Source organism: Camelus ferus, chromosome 10, assembly GCF_009834535.1.
Source record: "Camelus ferus isolate YT-003-E chromosome 10, BCGSAC_Cfer_1.0, whole genome shotgun sequence".
Lineage (NCBI taxonomy): Eukaryota > Metazoa > Chordata > Mammalia > Artiodactyla > Camelidae > Camelus > Camelus ferus.
Window position 1 is genome coordinate 30,540,395 of NC_045705.1, and position 25,365 is coordinate 30,565,759.

General features: G+C 47.0%; 1 protein-coding gene across 1 annotated transcript in view; it reads right to left on the reverse strand.

The window, feature by feature from the left end:
• The window catches only part of LRP4 (LDL receptor related protein 4), a 49,459-nt gene that overhangs the window by 8,256 nt on the left and 15,838 nt on the right, over window positions 1-25,365 (reverse strand). The window contains exons 8-37 of the mRNA XM_032488565.1: window positions 24,856-24,981; window positions 24,128-24,253; window positions 23,802-23,936; window positions 23,298-23,423; window positions 22,741-22,971; window positions 21,736-21,892; window positions 20,670-20,887; window positions 20,334-20,510; window positions 19,825-19,947; window positions 18,000-18,208; window positions 17,746-17,827; window positions 16,875-16,980; window positions 15,951-16,152; window positions 14,432-14,621; window positions 14,216-14,347; window positions 13,138-13,278; window positions 12,705-12,791; window positions 12,427-12,598; window positions 11,636-11,798; window positions 11,289-11,514; window positions 10,621-10,924; window positions 9,345-9,563; window positions 9,048-9,182; window positions 7,929-8,037; window positions 6,249-6,393; window positions 5,936-6,049; window positions 5,336-5,471; window positions 2,837-2,904; window positions 2,169-2,256; window positions 667-808 (exon numbers count right to left, since the gene is read on the reverse strand). Coding sequence (XP_032344456.1) covers window positions 667-808; window positions 2,169-2,256; window positions 2,837-2,904; window positions 5,336-5,471; window positions 5,936-6,049; window positions 6,249-6,393; window positions 7,929-8,037; window positions 9,048-9,182; window positions 9,345-9,563; window positions 10,621-10,924; window positions 11,289-11,514; window positions 11,636-11,798; window positions 12,427-12,598; window positions 12,705-12,791; window positions 13,138-13,278; window positions 14,216-14,347; window positions 14,432-14,621; window positions 15,951-16,152; window positions 16,875-16,980; window positions 17,746-17,827; window positions 18,000-18,208; window positions 19,825-19,947; window positions 20,334-20,510; window positions 20,670-20,887; window positions 21,736-21,892; window positions 22,741-22,971; window positions 23,298-23,423; window positions 23,802-23,936; window positions 24,128-24,253; window positions 24,856-24,981 — 4,589 coding nt within the window. The remainder of the gene's footprint in view (window positions 1-666; window positions 809-2,168; window positions 2,257-2,836; window positions 2,905-5,335; window positions 5,472-5,935; window positions 6,050-6,248; window positions 6,394-7,928; window positions 8,038-9,047; window positions 9,183-9,344; window positions 9,564-10,620; window positions 10,925-11,288; window positions 11,515-11,635; window positions 11,799-12,426; window positions 12,599-12,704; window positions 12,792-13,137; window positions 13,279-14,215; window positions 14,348-14,431; window positions 14,622-15,950; window positions 16,153-16,874; window positions 16,981-17,745; window positions 17,828-17,999; window positions 18,209-19,824; window positions 19,948-20,333; window positions 20,511-20,669; window positions 20,888-21,735; window positions 21,893-22,740; window positions 22,972-23,297; window positions 23,424-23,801; window positions 23,937-24,127; window positions 24,254-24,855; window positions 24,982-25,365) is intronic.

Below are 25,365 nucleotides of genomic sequence, written 5' to 3' on the forward strand. Positions count from 1 at the left end.
AGGATTATAGGATTTTAGAAAAAACAAGGGTCTTATGAGGCTAGGTAAATCGGAAGTCCCAGGCTATATTCCCTAGTGGAAACAGGACTATTTTTCATGTCTAAACATTCAGCAAATAATTCTTCCCTGAAGCAACAAAGGAATTAAAAGAAAGAGAGCATATAAACCTTGAGAATTTTAGAGACATCCCTATAGACTCTATGATAAGAAGATCAATAGCAAAAAACCAGCTATTCCCAACCACAGGTGCCAACAACCTGGATCAGAGATTAGAAATGGGAGAGTTCAGGAGCCCTTGGGTGTCTTGGGTGTTATCTAGGAGTTTGGGGTTGTTTTAGAGGGGCACAGCCTCACTGCTGGGGAATGACAACTCCAGGAGGAAAGGAAACCTGAGCCTGGGAAAATATCTCCTGGCAGGGAGGTGCACACTCACATGTTTTCAGATCTAAACCTTCTGGGGTCTGCTTTCTAACCATGCTCTAAGTAGGGTCCCTGAGGCTGGACGCTCAGAAATTGTAGACCTCTCCAGAAACTCAAATCACATTCAGTTCTGTTCCAAAATGGTAGACAGATTTCCTAGCATCCCTGACTGATCTATTCAGGCAACTGAAGCATAATCTCTTCCCCTCCAAAAAGAAACTCTTGAATGTAAGTTTTAATTTTTACCTCTTTTTTATAGCACAGCTGATTGTACATGGCTGGTTTGGGGATTGCTTCAATTTTCACTTCCTGAGTGGAAGTTCGGTAGGAAGGGTTGCTGTAGGTCAGGTTCCCCATTCCAGGATCAGTTAACTTGGATTTTTTGTGTCTTTAGGAAGAAAGGAGATGATAAGTTAGTTCAGATCTTTGTGGGGACAATATCTAGGGAAGCTGTAACCCAAGTTTGGCAGGCAGCCTCTAAGAGGTCCCAGTGTTCCCTGCCTCCTGGTACTCACACCTTCTGAATCTTTGCCCCTTGAGTGTGGGCTGGAGTTAGTGACTCATTTCTAACGAGTAGGACATGCAAAAGTGATGGATACCAGATTAGGTTATAAGGAAACTTTTGGCTTCCATCTTATCTTGCCCTCCCTCCATCCCTTTCTCTTACTCTTGCACTAGGGGAAGCAAGCTGCCATGTTGAAAGTTGTCCTATGGAAAGGCTCACGAGGCAAGGAACTGTTGAGGGAGGCCTCTAGCCAGCAGCATGAGAGAAACTGAATTCTGTCCTTGGAAGGGAATCCTTCCCCAGTCAAGCTTCATGATAAGACTGCAACCCTGGCTAATACCTGGATTGCTGCCTTGTGAGACACTGTGAGGCAGAGGTACCAGTTAAGCTGTATCCAGATTTCTAACCCACAGAAACTGTGAGATAATAAGTGGTTATCATTTTAAGTTGCTAAGTTTTGGGGTAATTTGATATACAGTAACAGATAATGAATACACCGTTTCACTTTAGAGTCAAGACAGACCTGTTTCAAACCCACTTCTGTTACTTACTAGCTGGGATGTTGGTGGACATAATCTAAACTTTCTGAGCGGAGAGATCCTCGTCTGTAAGGTGAGGAATAATAATACCAATCTCACAAGGTTGTTGTGGCATGGATACATATTCATTAAATGGCAGTGGTTACTATTGCTGCTGTTGTTGTTGTTAGCAGGAGCTGCAAGAGCTGCAGCAGCAAAATCCAAACATTTTTGCTGTGAGCTGCATTTAAAGCATGTAGGGGAAATATATAGAAAGAAAGTCATAAAAAGAAGATTCTAAGTAGAAAACTACAGATTCCCAGGATGATACCTACTGAACAATGATTTATCACCCAATATTGTAGTAAAGGGTTGTGTTTGTGTGATGAGAAAATCATTTCCAGCTTCAGTGGTTTGAGGTGGTGTGGGTTGGTGGAAAATGCAAAGATGCTAGAGTCAGTGCCAGCTTTGCCTCCTACCTTGGGTAACACCCTCTGTGTCCTCAGAATCCTAGTCTACAAAGAAAATCCCAAGAGTTGCTGTGGTTGTGAAATGAGGAGACTGCCTGGGCTGTGTTTGGGGAAGAAGAGGACACATTTAGGTTCCTGCCCTTCCCTTCTGCTGCTTTGACCAGGGGACCCAACTTTGAAACACGGCTGGTCAGAGGTTGCATCAGTGAGCTGTCAGCTTCAGGAGATCCCAGATGTAACGGGAGCTGAAGTTACCTGTATAGCATCAAAGCTGCGATCACCACCAGAATCAGCAGAATACTGAGGAGTCCACCGATGACATAGCTGACGTGGAGTCCTTCCCCTAGGAAGAACACAGGGTCACTAAGTGGGTACCACTGACAATCTTCTAGCTGGTGTGAGAGGTGGGCAGATGGAGGACTCCCTATCATGGTGTTGGATCCCATACTATCTGAGGATGGCTAGGGGCCTCCTTCTCAGAGGAGAGGCCACAGGAGGTGGGGGTACGGGGCTGAGAAGAAATCTATCACTCTGTTAGCATCTCTACTCCCAGTTCCACTACTTACTAGCTGAGTGACTTAAGGCAAGATGCCTAACTTCTAAGCCTATGTTTTCTCATCAGTTAAATGTAAATAATAAATTGCTCATAGGATTGGTGGAGGTTAAAGACGTGTGTATATATACAAATACATGCACATATATGCATGCGTGTGTGTGTGCACATAAATACTGCTTAACAATTGCCCAGCACATGGAAAGCCCTCCATAAGTGGCAGCAGTTATGGTTATTCTTCCTATGGGTTTAGTCTAAGAAAAAGGTTCATTGACCCCAAAGGGTCCCCATGAAGGTTCTGGAAGATATCAATGGAGTCTTAGATTCATTACATCTTGTTTTTCAAAATAGTTGGACACTGAGGGCTTACCTGGAGCAGCAGGTACGGCCTCATTGGAATGTGCACAGAGGCCCAGCCGGGCATCCTTTTCAGAGCACCTGTGGAGCAGAGAAAACTGAATGTGAAGGCTACTTGTATTCAATAAAGATCTTGCCTTTCTCCAGGAAAGGGGGGCTTTCAGATATAACACTATACCAGATGGGAGATGTCAGAAGCAAGGAGAGGGCAAGACCAGGAATTACAGAGAAATCAATGTGAGTCACTGTCTTCAAGATACTATCCTATGTTTAAATGTGCTTTAAAATATGTACTCTTTTTTAAAAAAATATTTTATTTACTTATTATTGTATTATTTAATCATTTTATTTTTGGCAGAGGTGGTGGTAGTAATTAGGTTTATTTATTTTTAGAAGAGGTACTGGGGATTGAACCCAGGACCTTGTGCATGCTATCTCTACCTCTGAGCTATACCCTCCCCGACTAAAATATATACTCTTTAAAGAGGAGTCTTTAAAAAGGAGAAGCTGGTTCGGAAGCAAGCTAAAAGTCTGCTGAAAGAATACTAAGGACATCAAAAGTAGACTTAAAACTACCAGGATGAGTTGGAAGAAGCTACCAAACAACCAAACCTCTGATTGGATAAAAATTATCTCTAGATCTAGACAGACTTTAAAAAAATTGTTTTTATTCCATTCATTCTTTCACAAGGGAATATGCAAGACATCCAGAGGGAGGGCTCCGATGACTAACTTGAAATGCCAAGAAGGTAACTCCTTTGTGGCACATTATGAGCCTGCAATTAAAGGCATCTCCTAAAAGGCTAGAGAAAAGCTACTGGCAAAAGCATCTGAAACCAAGATGCACTGATGCACTGAGTCTTCAAGTAGAACTCTGACAGGAAGAAAATATCTGAATAGGGCTCAAAGTTTTCTAAATAAACCTAAAGAAAATCAGATTAATAATGATTGTTAGTACTTAAAAGTTAGTGAGAAAGGTACATGTTTACATCTGTTTGCTTTTCCATAAAAACGCTTCTAATGAGAAAATGGGGCATAATGAGATCATGTGCAAATCTTTTAACTTAGGGACATGAGTCTAGAGTTCTTATCTGCAATTATTACTATGTTTCTGCTTTCATAATTGAAATCAAGTGTTCATAATCTTTTAAGGTACAGTTGATATTAAAAATAAAGAGAACAATATATTACAATGAAAAATGTTCTAATGGAAAAATGCTTGGAAAGATAGACGTCAAAATAGTAAAGAGGAGGAAATGAAATCTCTATCACAAAAAGACATCTGCACCCCCACATTCAATGTAGCATGATTTACAATAGCTGAAACATGGAAACAACCTAAGTGTCCATCAATGGATGAATGGATAAAGAAAATGTGGTGTATGTATACAATGGAATATTATTCAGCCATAAAAAGAAGGAAATACTGCCATTTGCAACAACATGGATGGACTTTGAGGGCATATGCCAAGTGAATAAGTTAAGTAAGATAAGTAAGTCCTGGGGATGTAATGTACATCATATTGACTACAGTTAACAATACTGTATTGTATATTTGAAAGTTGCTAAGAGAGTAGATCTTACAAGTTCTCACTACAAGGAAAAAAAATGTGCATGTATGTGTGAAGATAGATATTAACTAACTAGACTTATTATGGTAATAATTTCACAATATATACATACATCAAAAATTTTTTTAAATTAAAGGGAATTATATATGGGTATATAAGTACATTTATATCTTCTTTATTTCTGTCTGGTATTTCCAGATTATTTTTTGCAAAGTATAAATAAAAACATATTGATAAGCATTTCTCTTAATTGAATATAACATCTATTTCATCAATTTTAAGATGTGCATTTTTTCTACATTCTAACATCTCTGAAATAGGAGTATGTTACACTTAATGGCATCTCACAATTGCTGTAGATCATTTTTCCAGTTTAATGTCTCAAATCAGGATGCATCTTAAATTGAAAGCACCTTCAGTTTAATCAAATACCATATTTTATACTTAATTTGACATGTATTCATGGTTATGCTTACTTATTTAATAACAGTGTGTGTGTTTGCATATTACAGGTCATTATAAGCTAAGGCCACCACATCCCTGAGGATGTCCCAAGTCATAAAGCCACAGCTCAGAGACTACTATGACTTGGTGGCTTCTAAATAAATTGTAGGACAAGACCATGTGCTAAACCTGTTATGTGAGAGTAAATGTCACAGAAAGAAAGGAAGGAGGAGGAATGCCATGTAGAAATTCCTCCTGAGTGATTTCTCTCTAAAGCTGCTCCAAGAGCGACTTACCTTCAGAGCTAAAAAGGGAATCATTTGCAACAATCTACAAGTCTAAATATCACCTCCAGTCTCAAATAGCAGAGACGGGTGGCTAATGATGTGATCTACCTCCCATCTGCCAGGATTCTCATGTTAGGACTACAGTCTTCTGCTGGCAGGGGATGGTGATTTGAATCAAAGAGCCCTCAGTCACATACTGAACCCACTTACCTCCCTTCCACCTCCTCCAGAGACGTGCGGGTCCGGGTGGTAGAAGAACGCAAGGTGGTAGGTAGCGTGTTGGGTAGTACAGGGCTCCTTTCACTCATGCTGGTAACCCTGGGAGCTGGGGGCACCAGGCCAGGCACTGGAGAGAAAACGAGGGCTGGACTGGACCACTGGGGCCCTAAATATCTACATATGATCCAAGAGTAGCATCTGGAGAACTTGACAAAGCAATCTTTTAACTGTCCTGATCCTAGCCACCCTCATTAGAGGCCCTTCTTAATACTGTGCATAAAAAAAGATTTGTTTTCCCATATTAACAGCTCTGGATGGGCTAGCTGGCCCACAAAGGTCAGGAAGGGAGAGTGAGGCACAAGTCACAGCAGAGACCAGGGAATCAGGGGACCTGAATTCTGTTCTAAAAAATGCCAGAAGCCAGACAAACCCAGGTCTGTGCCATCCCAAAGCTCAGTCTCACTTCTCCCGGTCACCCTGCTGTAAGACCCCCTGAGGGGGAATCTCACCAGGAAGGACAAAACTGAGGCTACTGGTCCCCTGCCCTTCCAAGGGCTCTGCTGTTCCAGGGGGCTGATCAGTCCAACTCACCAAGGGAGCAGGGCCGGCCATCGGGCTCATCAGGACAGGCACACACAAAGTCCGAGGTTCTGGCAAAGCAGAGGTGGGTGCAGCCACCATTGTTCACACCACAGGCATTGGTCCCTGGGGCAAAGCAGATGAATGTCTGGCCTGGGGCAGAATCAAGTCTCCCAGTTTGTCACTTCTCAAAAGGTCTAAAAGCGTATGATGTGAACCAAAAGCCTCTCTTGTGGCTCTAATTGTCTCAGTTATTAACAGTCCTTGGGGTGACCAACCCACCCTACCAGTGGTACGGAAGCAGGCTCAGGACACAGGAGCCCACCTGTCTGCCGCTGAGGGGAAACCACGATGATATCCATGAGTCCCTCCACATTCGCCAGCACCGTCTCCTTGTTCCGGCCTGAGTACTTGTCAACACGCTGGATTGACTTGGTCTGCCAGTCTGTCCAGTAGATCCACCTGTCCTGCTACTCAATAGGGAAACCCCCAAAAGAGTAACTATCACTCAACAGTCAGACCTCGGTACAGCTTCCACGTCCCAGCACATGTGTTCCCTCCCCTGCGATGTCCTCTTCTCTTATTCAGGTCAACTCCTATGCATCCCCAGATATGACATTACCCAGGAAATTTCCCCCACTCCATATAGAATTCACCACTCTCTCTATGCTGTCCTGTGCCTTGTCCTCACTTCTACAAGTGTGCTTTGACATTCTGTGGTCATTTGTTTGCATGTCTGTCTGTCCTGCCAGATTAAGTTCTTCAAGGACAAGAATGTATTTCGCTCATTTCTCAATTTCCAGCACTAACACTTAGTCCTTAGTCAGTTTACTGAGTGGCTTGATGAATAAATGAGTTTCTGTACCTAGAAAATAGGAGTAAATTGTGGAGTTGTGGGGAGGTCCTTCTAGGTCCCTGTTCTCCTGGGCCCTTCACTCAGAGTCCTGGCCCAAGTCCTGCTTACTTCTGTGGGCAGCTGCATTCTAATGCAGCAATCCTGAGATTCTCAACCAGAAGTGGGGACGGGAAATGCAGGCAGTTCCCTCCCATCCCTGGGGTATATATACATCAAAAACCCCAGGAGAAACTTGTAGATTGAAAAAATAATTCAATATAATCTTACAGTTTACATTTGGACTATGGGGAAAAAATGCCTATCATTAAGTAAAGCCAGACAAAAACTTATCGTCTGGCAGGATATAGTACAGAATGTAGACAGAGTGGATATTTGTCAAAAAGGGACAAAGATTTTGAAATGATTGAGAATCCTTGTTTTGGTGCCAGGCTTGGTGTATTTTTTTTCCTTCCTTGAATTATCTTACAGGGTTAGAACTCTTAAAAAAAAAAATAAGACAGCCAATACTAATTAAAATAATTAGAAGTAACATATGTTGAGTGCCAGATATGGTGCTGATGCTTTGCGTAAATTTCAGGAGGATGCTATTACTACACTCATTTATTTCACAGGTAAGTGAAGCTTAGAGAAGTTCAGAATCTTTTTCAAATTGCATAGTTACTTAATGACACAGGCAGAACTTGAACCCACAGAGCTGGCACGTTGGAGGTACTCAATAAACACTCACTGACTGGCTAGGTGCCTCAAAACTCTGGCTCTCAGCCACTCCACCCTCTGTAAGTGAGCTGCCTGAGCTTGGATGCTGGGACCACAGCATCAATTGGGGAACTTGTAAAAATAACATATTCCCTGCCCAACCCTCAGGAGGCAGATTCTTTATATCCAGGGTCCAGGAATGTGCATTAACAAATTCAACAGCTGACTCTGTACACTGCTGTTTGAGAGCCACTCCTTTGAATGCTAGAACACAGGCGTGTGGGTCAGGAGCAGCAGGGCACGTGGTGGCAAGGTTTCGGTGTATAAGAATCACCCCTATAATGAGCTTTCATAGCACACCTGTTCAGTAGCACCGAGGGCTGAGGCTGCTGACGCAGAACCCCAAGGAAACACCCATCAAGGAGGTTTAGTTACCTCTCTCTTGAGCCATACCTGTGTGAGAGCAAAGGGGTGGGACACGTGGCTGACCAAGACCTGCCGGAGCTTCCCGCTGAGGTCAGCACTTTCAATCCTGTCCAAGTGTGCATCCACCCAATAGATCCTGTGAAAGAAAAGAGGAAAGGTAGCTGCTGAAAACACCTCCCTGGGAGCCCAGCCCTTCCCTTTAAGGATCTCTCTGTCCTCTCCTGAGCAGAACTGGAAGGCGCTGTGAGCAGTCAAGGTGACTTGATGAGAGGTCATTGGGAGTCCCTAAGCTGAAGAGTGAAATTTGGTTGGTGATTCATAAGTGGGGAGGCCAGGGCTGTTCTGGGGAAGCATAGAAAGTCTAGTGACCTCAAAGGAGCTACCGCCTAGTCTCATCTTCAGGAATTTTTGCTTGTTTTTTGGTGGGGAGGTAATTAGGTTTATTTATTTACTTATTTATTTTAATTGAAGTACTGGGGATCGAACCCAGGACCTTGTGCATGCTAAGCATGAGCTCTACCACCGACCTATACCCTCCCCGCATTTTCAGCAATTTGATCACTCTTTGACTCCTACCCAGGAATCTAAGCCCAAATTCTTATGAACATCCTTCAAGAGGAGACTCAGTCTACAAACAGCTCAGTGAAGTTAAAGGAAGAGGGCATTTCTCTTATTAGTCCAATTCTCCAGGTGACTTTGATTCCCTTCCCTGCTTCTGAGAGTGGAAAGGGGAATCAACTGTTTCAGAGCCCCTTCCTCCCTCTTCTCCTGCCCTCCAGGATTTTTAATCTAGACCAGGAGTTGAAAATTCCAGTACCTGATAGGATCAGGAGAGTAACAAATGTGAAAAATCAGCCCTTAAATGGATGGGACGGTAGTGGGATCTGTGGTCCAGCCAGAGAATATGCTCTGCTAAAGGCACTCAAATGAAAACCGTGTAAGCCAGATAAACAAAACCCACCTGAGAGTTAAGTGCTGGATTCAGCAACCCTGTTCCAAGAATATGTTCCTTCATCCTTCTCTCTGCTTGCTCATCCTCACTTGCCAAGGAGCTTTCTACCTTTTTGTTTTCACTACTTCAGTCTCAACCATCCCTCTCCTCTGCCCACCTGACTTCCAGGAGGCTGTATGGGACAGGATCCCCACCTGCGGGTATCATAGTCCAGGGTAAGGCCGTTGGGCCAACCCAGGTCTGTGTTGATGAGGACCTTCCGCTCTGAGCCATCCAAGTTCGCTCGCTCAATCTTGGCAATATGGCCCCAGTCTGTCCAGAAGAGGTACCTGGGATACAACAGTGCCATGGTCAAGGCATGGGAGGATGGCACCCAGATGGTCGAGAGAATACAGGGACACATATCTACCATTAACATCTAGGCACCTTTCAAAGGCCTCTTCACCAGGCCTTTCTTCCCTGGGTCTCTTTTCTGCTGGCCCCAAACTCACCCCTTCCTGGGGAAAACGGCAATGGCCCGAGGCTCGTCCAGGCTGTTGTTGACCAGCACTTTGCGGCAGGAACCATCTAGCCTCGATGCTTCAATGGTATTTCGGCCCGTATCTGTCCAATACAGATTCCTGGCCACCCAGTCCACTGCCAGCCCATCGGTGGTCTTCAGCCCACGCCCGATCACCGTCTCCATGTTGCTGCCGTTCAGATCTGCTCGCCTTGGGGAACAGCCCAGGGTTGGATGACTGACTAGGTTGACCAGCCACAGACTGGTACCCCTTTAATGCAGGTTCCCGTAATTGGATTCCCACTACACTGTAAGCCCATAAGGGCAGAGACCAAGTGTTTACAAGTACATTCCACAGCATGTAGCACAGCAGGTATTCAAAATATTTACAGAATTAATGAATAAATTATTGGGAGGTCAGAGTGTTTCCTGCTATAAGTCGGGGGCATTTGGGCCCACGTCTTGCCAGAGGACAGGATAAGAAACCCCAAATACCTTAAGGCAGAGACAAAGATTGGTAGGTGGTGATTATAAGAAAGGGCAGATTTTTCAAAATCTATCTGTGCATTTTTATATAAGTCCTACACCAGGGAATTCAACCTCAGGATGGGGGGCATGTCACAGACACAGGGGGGCTTCTCTAAACTACATATGCCTGCCAGCTCCCAGCACAAGATTCTAATACACCCTCAGGGAGAACAGAAGGGAACACTCCTGTTCTTCCACATGAGAATCTCTGCCACAGTGAAACCTTCTAACTGGCGGCAGGACTTCATACTCCTCAGCTGCATTGGGGTAAAACATTGAAAGAAGAATAAAAATTCAAATAAGAGAAAAAATATTTAAAAAGCAAAACCCAGTACAACCTTGTGAACAACCATAAGCCTCAGCATTTGGCCAGTGTTCCTGTATTATGATTCAGATACATGGTTTAGCTACACGGCCAACTCATCAACAAGTCTTAGAAGATCCTTGGAGCTCCTGCAGGGCCCAATGGTAGGGATAGAAGGTTCCAGGGCCCTAGCCTGACTTTATCTGTTAGTTTGTTTTGCATACTGGGCTTCTATTAATCTTTAAATAAACCAAAAAGCAAAAGTTTGAGACTTTGCTATAACTGATAACACTACAAAGCAAGCGTCGCTGTCTGAACTCACTATCCAAGTCATCGACTCACTCAGTCTGTTTAGAGGTCAAGACAGACCATACCCTCACCCATCAGAGATCGGAAGCAGGTCTATGCCCTCTGGAGGTTTCAGGGATGTTCATACCTGATAACATCCAGGAACACATCTGTGTAATAGACCTTTCCATCCACACTGTCATAGTCCAGAGAGATGACATTGTTGAGCTCAGGAACAGGCACATGCACATCTGTGTGGTCGCTGGTGTCCAGTGAGATGCGGCGGATGGAACCGCGGCTGGAGAAGAGCAGGTAGGTCTCAGGAGAGGGATCACAGGTCTTCCCGTCTCCCTTCAGCTGGATGCCAGTGGGGCAGGCACAGGAAAAGCCAGAGGGCCGAGGCAGGCATAGGTGAGAGCAGCCTCCATTTCTCGAGCCGCACTTGTTAAAACCTGGTGATGAGAGAGAGAGAGGAAGAGAAGCATGGGTTTTGACACCCAGCCTGGAATATTGTCTGATTCTTACAAAGGCCCTAGTTTCTTGTGCCTGAATGTCTGCATAACAGGACTCGGTGCCTGGCAGGGATGAGAGAGAAGAAGCAGGGGTGTCCCCAGGGGTCCTTTGAAGGTGACAGCATCCTGCAATTGTAGTACCAGCCACACCCAGAGGGAATACAGCCTGATCCTGGAAGGGGCCTTAGGCAGGCCCCTGCCTCCCAGGTTGTAAAGGACTCTCTGTCCTCTGGATATATCTCAAATGTTGAGATATGCCCAGAAAGTCAGAGGCTCTGGCTCACAGCCCTGGGGGTCTTCTCACCCAGCGGCTGTGCCCGGTCCACAGCCTGGATGTCCATGAGGCCTGGCAGGTTGGACCTCACCAGGATGACATTGCTGCCAGTACCCTTGTCAGCACGGTGGATGCTACGGGTCTGCCAGTCAGTCCAGTAGATATAGGAGTCGAGCAGGGTGAGGCCATATGGGTGCTGCACAGGTGACACCAGCGTGTGCCGGTTGGCACCATTCAGATCAGCAGCCTCAATTCGCTGTAGAGGAAGGAGAGGGTAGGGGTGGCTATCAGTAGACTGGGAGCCTGCACTGGCTATCCCAAATAGGCCGCTCACATTTTCCCAGGCTTCCGGGGAGAGCAGGAGCAGGGACCCTCACCTCAGTGTGGGCATCAGCCCAGAGCAGTTGGGAGCTGGCCTTATCCACAGTCAGTCCGTTGGGCCACCCTAGGTTGTTGTTAATGAGCACAGTACGGTCTGAGCCATCCATTCCAGACCGTTCTAATTTGGCATTGTCCCCCCAGTCTGTCCAGTACATGAACCTGGGCAAGGAAGAATACTACCTGGTTATTTCCACAGCTCCTGTATTCTGTGAGCACTTATAATATGCCAAACACTGTGAAAAGTTTTTTATATGCACAAAAGGGAGTTGTTTAATAAAATATATTTAGATTTGCAAGACGAAATAGTTCTGGAGATCTATTTGACAATGGTATAAATACACTTAACACTACTGAACTGTATACTGAAAAATCATTAAGATGTTAAATTTAACGTTATGTTTCTTACAGTTAAAAAAAGTACTTTCTAAGCATTTTCTCATTTAATTCTCACAAGGACCATATGGCATGTATTTTCACTGTCACCTCCATTTTACAGGTAAGAAAGCTGAGGACTGAGGATTGAGAAGGTTAAATACTGGACCCAAAAAGACATGCAGCTAACAAATGGTGAAGACATTTGAATCCTGGATTTCTAATTCTAAGGCTCATGCTTGTAACCTCTACACTATACTGCCACCGTGAAAGAAGTCACAAGGGACGAGCCCCAGGGAGGGCAGTCTCGGTACTCCTGTGAAGCACGCTTGCTCTCCATTGCCCACTTCATCCCGTCTATAGTCCCTGCTGAGCCAGCCCAACCTGCCGCCCAGAGCCACAGAGCTGCTCTCACCCCATCTCGTGGTACAGTACAATGGCGCGGGGGCTGTCAAGGTTCTGCCACACCAACACCTTCCGCATGGACCCGTCCAGGTTGCCCACTTCAATCCGGTTGGTCCCCGTGTCTGTCCAGTACACTTTCCGGCCAATGGCATCCACTGCGAGCCCATCTGTGGTCTGCAGCCCTGCAGGAAGTCAAGAGAGCACACTGGCTCTTGCCTTAAAACAGATGGGATATTTCGCCAGCTCTGCAGCCAGACAGGTGGTCCCTGGGCTGGGAGCAAGGCCCACCTGTGGTGATGATGTCCTCATGCTGGGAGCCATCCAGATTGGCACGGCTGATCCTGTGCAGCGTACTGTCTGACCAGTACACTTTTCCTGGAAAGGGAAGGCTTGGCTCAGCCTGGACTTTCACCTCCCCCAAAAGGACACCCACAGCTGACTCACGACCTGAGACTCCAGGGCACGTCCAAGCAGAGGGAATCAAGGGAAATGTGGAAATATCATAACAGGATAGCTCTTGGGAGAGATGAAGAGGAAGGCTCCAAACTCCATGCCCTTATAACCAAAGAGAAAGCACTGTAGAGACGGGGAAGGGGCTGTGCCAGAGGGAACAGGGAGCCCCCAGACTCTTAGCAGGAAGCCAAAGTGGTGGGAAAGCAAGGGCAGTGGTTGCTATAAGAAAAGGACAGAGGACCAGGGGAGAAGGGAGGGCCACAAAGACCTTCCTGGGGATCCACTCCAATGGCAATGGTGTTCTTCATGGTAATGTTGATTGGTACCACCACATCGGCAAAATACGGGATGTCCAAGGAGACCATGCGGACGTCTATCCTCCTGGCGAAGATGAGGAAACTGTTCATGCCTGCTCAGGTCAGGAGAGAAGGAAAGAGGACAGTCACCCTAGCCATGAAGAGGATTTGGAGTAAGGCAAACTGAAGCTCACGCCCTGTTTCCAGTTTCTAGTTGTGTGATCCTGGACAAATTATTTAAATTGTTTAAGCCTCAGTTTTATCATCTGTAAAATGAGGACAATAACAGGGTGCCTATATGAATAAAAGAGATCACATACAGAAAGCCTTTAGCCTTGGGTCTGATACGTAGTCATAAATGACAGCTCTTTATTAACATCACGGAAGTGAATCTCTTTGAGGGACCTTTTACCGTGAAGTTTAAGAATCTTCATGTTAAGTGAAGGAGGGTTTTACCCATAACCTGGGAGGTACAATTCATAGCTCCTTTCTTACTCAAATTTCCTAGGAAGTTAGAGTTCAAATGCAGCCTACCATGTGGCATCCCCTAGGGAGAAACATCAACTTCCAACATCTGGGCAGCTATGTCCTGCTTCTGAGACTTTTCAGTTAAGGTTGTCACAAAGGTTGTACTGGTTGTGCATACTTACAAAGGTGCCATTTCCAAGGGAGATACTATTACATTGTAGGCATCATATGTTTTAATATTTATTATACCAATTTTGGGCAGATGGAGCTGAAGTTTGTTCTACTGAATCAGTATATTATGACAATTTCACAACAGATGAACGTAAATTGTTTAAGAGGGGAGCATCTTTTTCTAATATATGTGAAGACACCATGAGAATTACTTGGACCCTGCTTCTAACCCTGTCTATCTGCTCCCCTGGACCTCTTCTTTTTCCTAAAAGTTTTGTCTATCCCCTAAGCCTCTAGAAGCACCAGGACTCATGCTTTCTCAGACCACACTGAAGTCCACATGCAGGGGAGGAAGAGAGCAGCGGCCCCTCCCAGAGAGGCTCTGTCCAGGCCTGTGATGCTTAGACTTACCTGGTGAACAGGTCTTGCCATCAGGCATCAGGTTGATGCCTGTGGGACAGGTACAGCTGAAGCCACTTGGATTTGGGGACCGAAGACACAGGTGGCTGCAGCCGCCATTCTCCATAGCACATGGTGTGGACACTGGGTAGAGAGGAGGGGGTCAATGGGGAGGAGTACGGCAGAGGGAAGCCGAGGAGAAGCCAGTGTGGGCCAAGGGCTGCTCACCCGGGGGCCGCCGGCGGTGGAACACGTGGATGTCCATGAGGTTTTCCAAGTTCTCCTGCAGGGTCTCCCGGTCCAGCCCCGTTAGCCGGTCGGCACTCTGTATACTCTTGGTCTGCCAGTCAGTCCAATAGATGCGCTCGCCATAGAGGGTCAGTCCAAATGGGTGGGGCAGCTGGCTTCCAATCAGCACCTGCCAGGGCCCCAGCACTTGTGTCATCCCCCAGCAAGGTTTGATAGTACAGAGTAGTGGCCAAGCGCTCAGGTGAGGATGCAGAATGCAGCTCTGCCAGGACCACCTGCTGTGTGACCTTGAGCAAGAGCTGGTGATAAAATCTCTCAGAGCCTTGGTCTGCCAATCTGTGATATGATCATGACAATGTCTGGCTCCAAGTGTTGTGTGATGACTGTAAAAATCATGTATTATTTACATAACCTCACAGTATCTCTGCACAACTTACTTAGTAATTACAAAAGGGAAAATAGCAATTTTACAGTGGACACTATCTTAACCACACAATCAAATTTAGTATCACAATGATGGGACAAGCTGACATCTGTGGTTACTGATAAAACACAATGAGAACTCAGGACACGACTTCACTTAATGTAGTATTCCTGTTCCCAGTGCATAATCTGAATCTAATCACAAGGAAACATCAGACAAATTGAGGGACATTCTACAAAATAACTGGCATTTACTCTTTAAAAATACAAAGATCAAGAAAGACATAGAAAGGTCGAGGAAATGTTCCAGATTAGAAATTAAAGAGACATGATTACTAAAAACAGTTGTGATCTGGGATTGGATCCTGGTCTAAAAAAGAAAAAAGAAAAAAAAAAAAGCTGTAAAGGACATTACTGGGGCAATTGGTGGTGAAATTGAATATGGACTGTGGATTAGATAGTTAATATTATATCAATGTTAAATTTCCTGATTTTGATCATTGCATCATTGCACTGTGATTATATAAGACAATGTTCTTGTTCTTAGGGAATATGCACTGGAATATTTTGGGTTCAATGGCAAGATGTCTCTAATTTAATCTCAGATGGTTCAGAAAAATAATATGTGTGTATATGTGTGTGTTTGTGTGTGTGTGTGTGTGTATGTGTACAGAGGGAGAGAAAGAGAGAGGAAATGAGAATGGTATAACAAAGTGTCAAAATGTTAGTTATTGGTTCTTTTGACTACTCTTAAAACTTTTCTGTAAGTTTGACAAATAAATAATAAAAACAGAGAGAGAGAAGTCGTGGGCCCAGGATGCTGCCGGTGATCAATGTGAGTTGTGATGGTTATTAGAAAAGCACTTATGTCCACAATCCACATGATCCCTAGTGTCCTTTCATCACCAAGCAGCAGGGCCCCTGGGCTCTAAAGGGCAGCCACAGTCTCAGAGAAACTGCATACATCCCATACTTGGTCAGCCTTAGGTCCCCCAGCACCTGTCACCTGCCAGCTGGGAAGTGTTGCCTTGGAGGCTGTCAGGGCTGTGGGAGGATGCCTTAGCGCCACTCTTACCTTCCTCTTGCTGCCATCCAGTCCAGCAAATTCAATCGTCTTCATGCCAGCATCAGCCCAGTATAGCCGCTGGGACCCGTAGTCAATGGCTAATCCATTAGGCCAAGTCAGATTAGAAGAGATGATGACCTGGCGGCCTGAGGCATCCATGCCAGCTCTTTCAATCTTGGGGCTTGCACCCCAGTCTGTCCAATACATGTACCTGGGCACAGGCAAGGGATGTCTTACAACCCTTCCAGTTAATACTCAGTGGGGATTCAGGGTTCTAGGGTTTAACGGTTTTTGCTTGCGGTAGCTACCCCAGCCTCTTGTCTCAGTTCCCAGCCTCCTAAAAGTCTGATATTTTATATCACTATCAGAAAGTACCCCAGGGTCTTAAATGCTTCCTTGATTGGATGGGCTAAATAATTATGGTACATCAACAACAGAAATCGATATAACTATCAAGGAGAACAAAATAGATCTATATAAAAAAAATAGAAAGATACCCAAGATATACAGCCAAGTGAAAAAACCAAGTTACAGAACAATATGCCATTGCTATAAAACCAAAACCACCACCACCACTACATATATATAAACACATAGAAGAAAATCTGGAAAAAAATACCATAAACTATTAACAACGGTTCCTGTTGGAGAGTGAGATTATAGGGAATCTTCACTTTCTAGAAACTTAATTGTTTCTTAAACAATGAATACTTTTGCAACAGACAAAAAAAGAAAAGAAAGAAAGAAAGAAATGTAAAGGTTTCCTGTCCACGAAGGAGACGGAGTTGTCACGATGCTCTGTGGTTTTTATAGCTTCCCTTTCTTCCTTGGTGCACCCATGAGATCTAGCCACTCTCTCTAAACTCCAGATTCTCCTCTAGTACTCAGATCTGGGGGTGGGGTGGAGCTTGTTCCAAAGGGGCAGGAGCTCACCCGCCCATGGGTTCCACCACGATGTCCCGGGGACGATCAAGGTTTTCCCAGATGAGTACTGTCCTCATGCTGCCATCCGTGTTGGCCACTTCAATCCGGTCTGTCCCTACCAAGAAGCAGGGGGCAAAGATATTAACTCTAGTCTTGGTCATTCACCCTCTTACCTTCCATATCCAGCACAGAGCTTGGCATGCTATAGACGCTCAAGAAATAACTTTGTAATAAATGCACAAAGGATATTTAGTGAATTAAATTTTGATCAGTTCCATTTCTTGGAAGAGCAAGATCTCCTCAATCCAAGCAACCCACTCTGTCCTATAATTTAAGGCAATGTTTCTCAAACTTTATTGTGCATAAGAACCAAAAGTGCTTGTGAAAATACAGATTCCCAAACCTAACCCCCAAAGATTCTGATTCAGCAGGTCTCCTGGGAGGCCCAGGAATCTGCATTTCTAACAAGTTCCCAGGTGATTCTGATGATGCTGGTTCAGGGACCACACTTTGAGTAGCTCTGGTTTAAGGCACTCCACTTGCCTCCCATACTTAGCTGGCTAATAGAAAACGCGTCTTTTACCAAGACAGTGATGGAAGGAAAACCACAGGGCATAGATTCCTTATTTGAAATGCCTCAAAACATTCTCAGTCATCAGCTGCATAACAGAAGCAGCTGCCATTTGAATGGCAAATGCCAAACCCTCAGATGTGAGCTTCTAGCTTCAGCTCTGCAGCAGCCCGACTACCCCTGACCTACCAAGGATTCCAGGTCAAGACTGAAATGGTCTGGGAGGGGCACTGGGCCCCTTCTACCTGAGGCCAGGGTTTTAAATAAGAGGAATCCTAAGGAGCCAGGGTATAGCTGCCCTCTGCATACCTGCATCTGTCCAGTATAGCTTGTTGGTGACCCAATCAATGGCCAGGCCTGCTGGGCTCTCCAAACTGGTATCCACTACCACCTAGGCAGGAAGCAAAGCTGTATCACCAACTCGACTTGCATCCCAGCTCTGGGGCCCGAACTCCCCAATTTGCAGGTTGGCAAAGGTATGGGAAGCCCTTACCCAGGAGAGGGTGGATTCTACCCCTCAATCTCTGCCCTCCCCAAGGGCCTAGGCCCATGTTGGGCCCTACCTCCTGTCCTGTTCCATCCCACTTGGCCCTGCTGATGGTGTCAGTGCTGACATCTGTCCAGTACACATGGTCATCCCGGGAGTCCCAGTCAAGGGCCACAGCACTGCGCACGTCAGCCAGTGGGATGACATCGTCGGACAGGTCCTCTGTGTCGAAGCTGATCCGACGGATGTCCATCCTTCGGGCAAAAAGCAGGAACTTGTCAAGACCTGATCAAAGGCCGAAAGGGGTCTTCTTTTAATGCTCTAAATCCAATAACAGTGACAGACACAGACGCTCACCTGTGTGACATCTGGTTCAATCATACTTCCTGGGATCTGGTGCCCTTTGTCCCCTACTCTTCACATCTGGGGACCCCTTCGAGCATCAGGCAGCCCGTGCTGGCAGAATCAGACTTTAGGATCCAATATAAGGGCCCAGAAATGCATCGTGTTTAAGTGTCTGTCAGCTTCATCTCAACTTCTCTCTCCTCTTTATTCAGTCTCCGGTGTACTGGCTAGATCACCGTCAGCCTCCACTCTACCTCTCTGTCTGCACTGTCTGCTTCAGGACCTCTGCTCTGTTCTGCCATCTAGATCCCTTCCTCTTGCTCTTCTCTTCCCAGCTTCAGCCAATAATGACCACTGCTGAGCACTTCCTCCTTGCCAGGCACTGAGCTTGGTGCTTTTCTTGCCTTGTCTCCTTTACCCTCCCAACAGCCCTTTGTGGTTCATGCTATTCTTATTCTCATTTTCTAGATAAGCAATCCTGAGGCTAATGGAGGCCAAGTAAGTGGCCCGGCATCCCATGGCTACAAAGCTCCGGAGCAGGGACTTGAACTCAGGTCTGACTCCAGAGACGAAGCTCTGCCCACAGCCCTACACAGCTTTCTCCCAGCTGGCTGCTCTTCACCCCCTGCCCCTCTCCTGGTCTGTCTGAATATTTCCCAGTATACTTTTCTGCCTGGAAAGGCACTTCCTGCCTAACTTTACCATCTGCTTTTAAGCTCTGGGAAGCCTTTAAGAATATAGGAAGAGCTGGGCACAAAAGAATGCAAGGAAATGTGGTTCTCAATCAACGTGTGTTGAATGACTATTGTCCCTGTTCCTCTGAATGGTTTCCCTAATTTCAAGATCTCAAGAGAGATCTGATTTTAACCAGAGATAAGAGGGTCTGTGGGCATACAGCAGTAAGTGAGAAGAGCTACAATGTGTGAAGAATTCTTCTGGCCACTTACAGGTCATGCCATCCATCTGGATCACTTCTCTCTGGACTATTAGGAAAAATCACCTGTGCCTCTGAGCTAGACAGGGCCACTAAGCTAGACAAGGTCACACTCTTGAGGCAATACCTTTGTAGGGGCTCAAAGGAAGCCAAAGTAGCAGATCAGGAAATTCCATTATCTTTCACCCACCAGACACTTATTTATCCAGGGCCCATGTGTACACAGCATCATCAGAAGTCCTAATCTCAGCTCTCTGGTTTAATAGGGTGAGGCTAAAGGTAAACAGCTAGGAATCCATTCCTCTGCTTTCTAGAGGGGCCTAGAACCCTCTTGCTGCCTATAGACAAAGCATCCTTCCTGGTGAAATGATACACAAACCTGATTGTGGGAGTTCATACTTGGCTGGGTGGTGTCACTGAGCCTTCAGGGACTACTGCTGGGCCCTCAGCCCTCGGCTTTGACATTGGAGCCCTCAGCCTCTTACATTCTTCCTCTCCAGGGGCTACCTGAGAAGCCTGGTTCCTCCCCACGACAGGCAATCCCCTGAGCTCCTATCCCTTGTTCCTTCCACCCACCCTCACAAGGCATGTCCATTGAGGCAGTTGTCCTAGACCCACTTACTTTGGGCACAGGCGTGGCTGCTGATCTTGCGGAAGCCAGTGGGGCAGGCACAGGTGTAGTTCTGTCCACTGGGCAGGCACAGGTGGGTGCAGCCTCCATTGTTGTCCCCACAGCGGTTTTTCCCTGCTCAAAAGCCCAAAGCAAGAGGGTCAGTTAAGGCCAAAGATTGGCAGAAGCTGTCCCAAGGCTAGTGAGTAGGCATTTAGTTAGGGTATGTGATCCCTGAAGGCAGGAACTATGTCTTACTAATTTTCATATCTGCCCCATCTGCGGGCAGAGTGAATACCTGACACACAGGAAATGTTTGCATGAATTAGGTGGGGACAGTGAAGCTCAATGAGTCTTTCCTGAGTCTCAATGTTGTACCACCCTAAATGTCCAGCAGAGGGAGGAATGAGCCCACATCACTGCCAACCTCAAATTTCTCGGCCAGAAACAATGGCAACTGTGACAGGTGCAAGGAAGGTTCTCAGAGGCACTGGAGGCTCACCAGGTGAACAGCTTTTTACCTGCAGGCTGGCGCTGTGGGTGCAAGGTGTGGATGTCCATGGGGAAGTGCAGTTTGTTTCGAATGATCTCCTGGTTCTTGCCAGTAAATTTGTTAGCACTGTTGATGCTCTTGGTGTGCCAGTCTGTCCAGTATAGGCTGTCTTCAAACACCGTGATGGCAAAGGGATGCGGGAGGCCTGAGGAGAGTCCAGGGGAACCTCAGTCTAGACATGGCCTGCCTGGTCCCTGGGCCCAGGCCCAGCAACTGTCCAAATCTCATCCTCTGCCAAGGTGACTGGGGGCTGGGACAGGGGCAGGAGAATGAGAGGTAAAGGAGAGTGAAGGAAGGGACTCACCCTGGCTAATGACAGCCTTGCGGTGACTCCCGTCTAGATTGGCCCTCTCGATGACGTGGTGCTTAGCGTCCACCCAGTACATGCGACGCCCGGCATAATCAATGGTAAGGCCGTTGGGCCAGAAGAGATGGGTATCGGCGATAATGCGGCGTCCAGAGCCATCCATGCTGGAGGCCTCGATGCGGGGGGTGTTGCCCCAGTCTGTCCAGTAAATGGTACTGGGAAGAGAGAAAAGGACATTGAGAGAGAGGCAGACAGTAGAGGGTGGGTAAGTACCCAGGGTGGTAATCAGGCAGGGGCTTTTATCGATTTAACCCAACTTGTAGGAGATACATTCTGTTTGGTCTAGAGAGTGTTTTTTTTAATGTTTGAATTTAAATGTCTCTAGACAGGGCATATCTGTCTTCGGCTTTGGGAGTGCAGCGGTGAACAAAACACAAAATTCCTGACCCTGTGGAATTGACAATATACTAGTGTAATACTACTTAGGACAAGCACTTTCTTCTTTGTTACAGTATCTAACACTGCTTTTTGTAATTTTTCACACACACACACACAGTTTCTAAAACAGCTGACCTACAACTGTAGGATCTTAGAGGACACCTCCCCTCCTCAATTGACTGCATTTAATTTTTAAAAGTTAGAGGCTAAGAACTTCCATTTCAGGAAATCTTTCTCTTAACACTAGAACTTATTCTTAACTTTTATTAATTAGCTCAACCCTATGAACTAATAAAAATACTAAACACCTACAACTTATCTAATGTGTATTATGCCATTTAAAATGCATCATCTCATTTAATCTTCACACAGTTATGAGGTAGGTATATTTTTCATCACCAGTTTAGAAATGAATAAGATGAAGGCAGAGAGAGATTAACTAGCCCAAGGCCACACAGCCAGTTACTGGAGCCGTACATCCAGGTGTGTCAGGGTACAGAGCCCAGGCTGTTAATATCACACTGTGAGGATGCCCCTGCCCCAATGAAGTCTGGCCTGGGTGGTCTGGGGACTGTCCCTAGAGGTTGTAAGAGGAATTCGGGAGCCTGAGTCACAACTCACTCACCCCTCCATGGGGTGCAAGGCAATGGCCCTGGGCTTCTCCAGGTTCTGCCACAGCAGCACCTTCCGGTGGGCCCCATCCAGGTTGGCCACCTCAATTCTTGATGTCCCTGAGTCTGTCCAGTAGAGTTTGTCATGGACCCAATCCACAGCCAGGCCCCCTGGTGGAAAGAGGCCATAGAAAAGCATTAGGAGTTCAGCCCCGGCTCCTCTGTCCCGCAGTAATGAGGGCAGCTCTTACATGAAACAGTTTCTTGGGCCAGCCACTGTTCTAACCATTTTATATGCACTAACTCTAATCATCACAACAACTGTGTGAGCAAGGTACTATAATCCCCATGAAGATAAAGAAACTGAGGCATGGAGAATTCAAGTAACTGTCCAAGGTCATGCATTTCCTCCTCTCAGCCATTCATATTCCACTTCCTAAATTCTGGCTCCCTGACCCACACCAGGGTCCGTGACTGCAGTGGCCTAGAGGTTTGCAAATTGTGGCTTAGGATCCTGCAGGTGCACATCAGAAGTTCCACAAGCATTTGAGTCAAACGCGCTCAATATCAAATTCTAACTACTTCACCTGCTTATAGAATGGCCTGAAATTACAAAGTGAGCTCTTGCTTTTCTAGTCTGCAAACATCTGGATGTATTTATCTGGGTTGATCAGAATATCCCTCATACTAAGCCATCAAAACAAAATTCAGAATTAAACTGGATGCAAGGCTGATAGAGAATTGTAACTACCATCCATAAATCTCTGATTTCAAATGGTTACATTCATCAAAATGGTCTCATTAGTCCATTGACTGAGCTCAATAAGAAGTAAATGTTATAAATCTGAATGTATAAAATATAGACTAACAAATGTTCTCTGTATTAGAGTTCCATGCAAGATTTCACTGGGATAAGAAGATGTTCTGCTGCCGAGGGTGTGTGGGCACTGGCCTGTTCCTTCTAGGATTGATTTGCACGTGGTGTGGCTCTACCCCTTCCTCTGAGCCCTCATCCCTACCTGGGCTCTCGAGCCCTGTAGACACAACCTCCTCCACATTGCTGCCATTGAGGTTAGCACGGAGGATCCGGTCCAGGGTGACATCTGACCAGAAGACGAGCTCGCGCCGGTGGTGGAAATCAAGGGCGATGGCATTCTCCAGGTTGTTGAGCAGCAGCGTGTACTCGGAGCGGTGCGGCAGCACCTGCCGGATGTCGATGCGATTGGCAAACAGTAGCACAGGCTCCGGCCCTGGGACGTGGCATAGAAATGGGGCCCCCACTGGGCTCCAGAGCTGCCTCCAGCAACCATCAGCATGCACCCCCAGCTCCCAGGGGCCCCTGGCCCCCTAGTGCATGTCCCGAGCTGTCAGCACCAGTACTAAAAGAGTGGGAGCCTGCAAAGTATACACCTGACTCCAGCAAGGTTTATCTTGGGTCCCAGAACGCAACTCACAGCTCCAATTTACTGAGACGGAAACATCTCTCTATCTCTCAGCAAATCCCCGAGCGCTGGAGCACCTGGCTGTCTCCATGCTCAGCTCTCTGCCCACCCAGCCAAATGCCAACATCCCTTACCCAGAGCCTTGCAGCTGCGCCGGTCAGGCCTGAGTTCGTAGCCTGCTTCGCACCAGCACTGGAAAGCGCCCTCGCTGTTGGTGCAGCCCTGGCTGCAGTACCCCTCCTCAGCACATTCATTCACATCTGTGAGGATGGAGAACTGTCAGGAGATCTCTGTCCTGCCACCCTCCCATTCCAACCCCCAAGCCAACTGGCTGCTTTCTTGTCCACATACCCATCTAATGTCCAGGCCCAGTGGGAAGGTCATATAACAAGTGGTTAAGGGCTTCGAGGTCATGCAGACCTGGGCTGGAATCCCAATTTTGCTACTCATTGGCTCTGTGGCCTTCAGTAAGTGACTAACCTCTCGGAGCTTCCATTCCCCCGTCTTTGAAATGGGAGGAACAATAATCCCCACCTCCTAGGGCTACTGTAATATTGAAATGAGGTCAAGCCCATTAAATGCCTGACCCCTGGGGAACACAGCTACCTAGCCCTGCTCCTAATCAGGACCCAGCTCACCCTGGCACATGCGCCCGTCCTCGGTGAGCCGGTAGCCAGTGTGGCAGGTACACTGCACTGCCCCCCGCACCATCTGGCACTTCTGGGTGCAGCCACCGTTGTTAACATTGCAGCTCTCCTCACCCGTCCGGGGCCCTGTGCCAGCCAAGCCAGAGACGGGAGTTCAGCCCAGAATCCTCCCCCAGACAGCCAACTTGGCATTCCACCTGGACCACGAAGAATAGCTCCCAAGGCTGCAAGAGTCCCTGGGGAGGATTCTCTTTGAAGCATATGGGTGGGACTCAGCCGCAAACCACGGGCCGGGCGTGCCCCCAGGGGACACTCACGGCAGTTCTGTTGTGGGCTTTCATCGCTGTTGTCCCCACAGTCGTTGACCCCATTACACAGCTTCCTCTGCCCAATGCAGCGCCCGTTCCAACACAGGAACTGGTCGGAGGCACACTGGGGGCTTCCTAGAGAGGGAGGGAGGGTGGGAGGTGGGGACAGAGGGAGAGTCAGGTCACAGCAGGGCAAGGCTTGGGTCAACAAAAGTATGGGAGCCTGTCATTTTCTAGGGTGAGCGGGAGACAGATGGGACTCAAGGTGGGAGGGTTGGGGTCCAAGGCAGGAAACAGCTCAGACAGGGCCAGCTGAATGTCTGCATGTGGACACCACAGCGGGATGGTGAGGGGTGTGGGACAGAATAAGAGAGTGTATCCGTGTGTTGGGCACCAGTGTAGCTAGGGGAGAGGGCCTAGGGGCTGTCAGCCAGAGAGCAGTCCTTGCTCACTAGGCTAGAACGACAGGCACTGGCTGTGTGTGACTAGAATGTGAGAGGCCATTGATGCTCTCAGCCCTGATATTGTGTTCCAGGCCATGGGGCTGCAGGTCAGCAGATACACCCGGTTTTGACACTGGTAACTGAGAAGAGCAGGAAAAATCCAGACCACAGGCAAGTTCTGACTAAAGCATCACCTTGGCCCAACTGGAAAGGTAGCAATAACAGCCTCTTTTCACCCCTGCCTCCAACCCAACTGTGGGTTAAGGGGCCTGGAGTACCCCTGGGAGACTCTACCTGTGTTCTCACAGTTCTCTTCATCGCTGTTGTCCGCACAGTCGTCCTCGCCATCACAGCGCCAGGACAGGCGGACGCAGCGGCCTGACCGACAGCGGAACTGTTCTGCAGTGCACATCGAGGTGGCTGGGCAAAGCAAAGGTCTAGTATAAGGCTGGCCCCACTGCAGCCCGAGGTGCCACCCTGCCACCCCAAACCGTACTTTATGCCAGAGCCCATGCCACTCTTCTTGACACCATTGTCACAGTTGGTCAACATGGCATTTCTGTGGGAATCAGAAAAAGGTGTCCTTTTCTAAAGACACTTTACTGCCATCTGCTGGAAAACTGCCATGATAAATATATAAATCTACATAATTAGAGAACATATGTCTGTTGTGGGACTGGCATCCTCTGGACACGGCACCTCTGTGAGGTGCCCAACCTACACGACTGTACACGGTGGTCCTGTCCTAACTGTCTTCAAGCTTCGTTGGTGGTGGTTTTCCCCTACTTTCAGCCAAGACCTTTG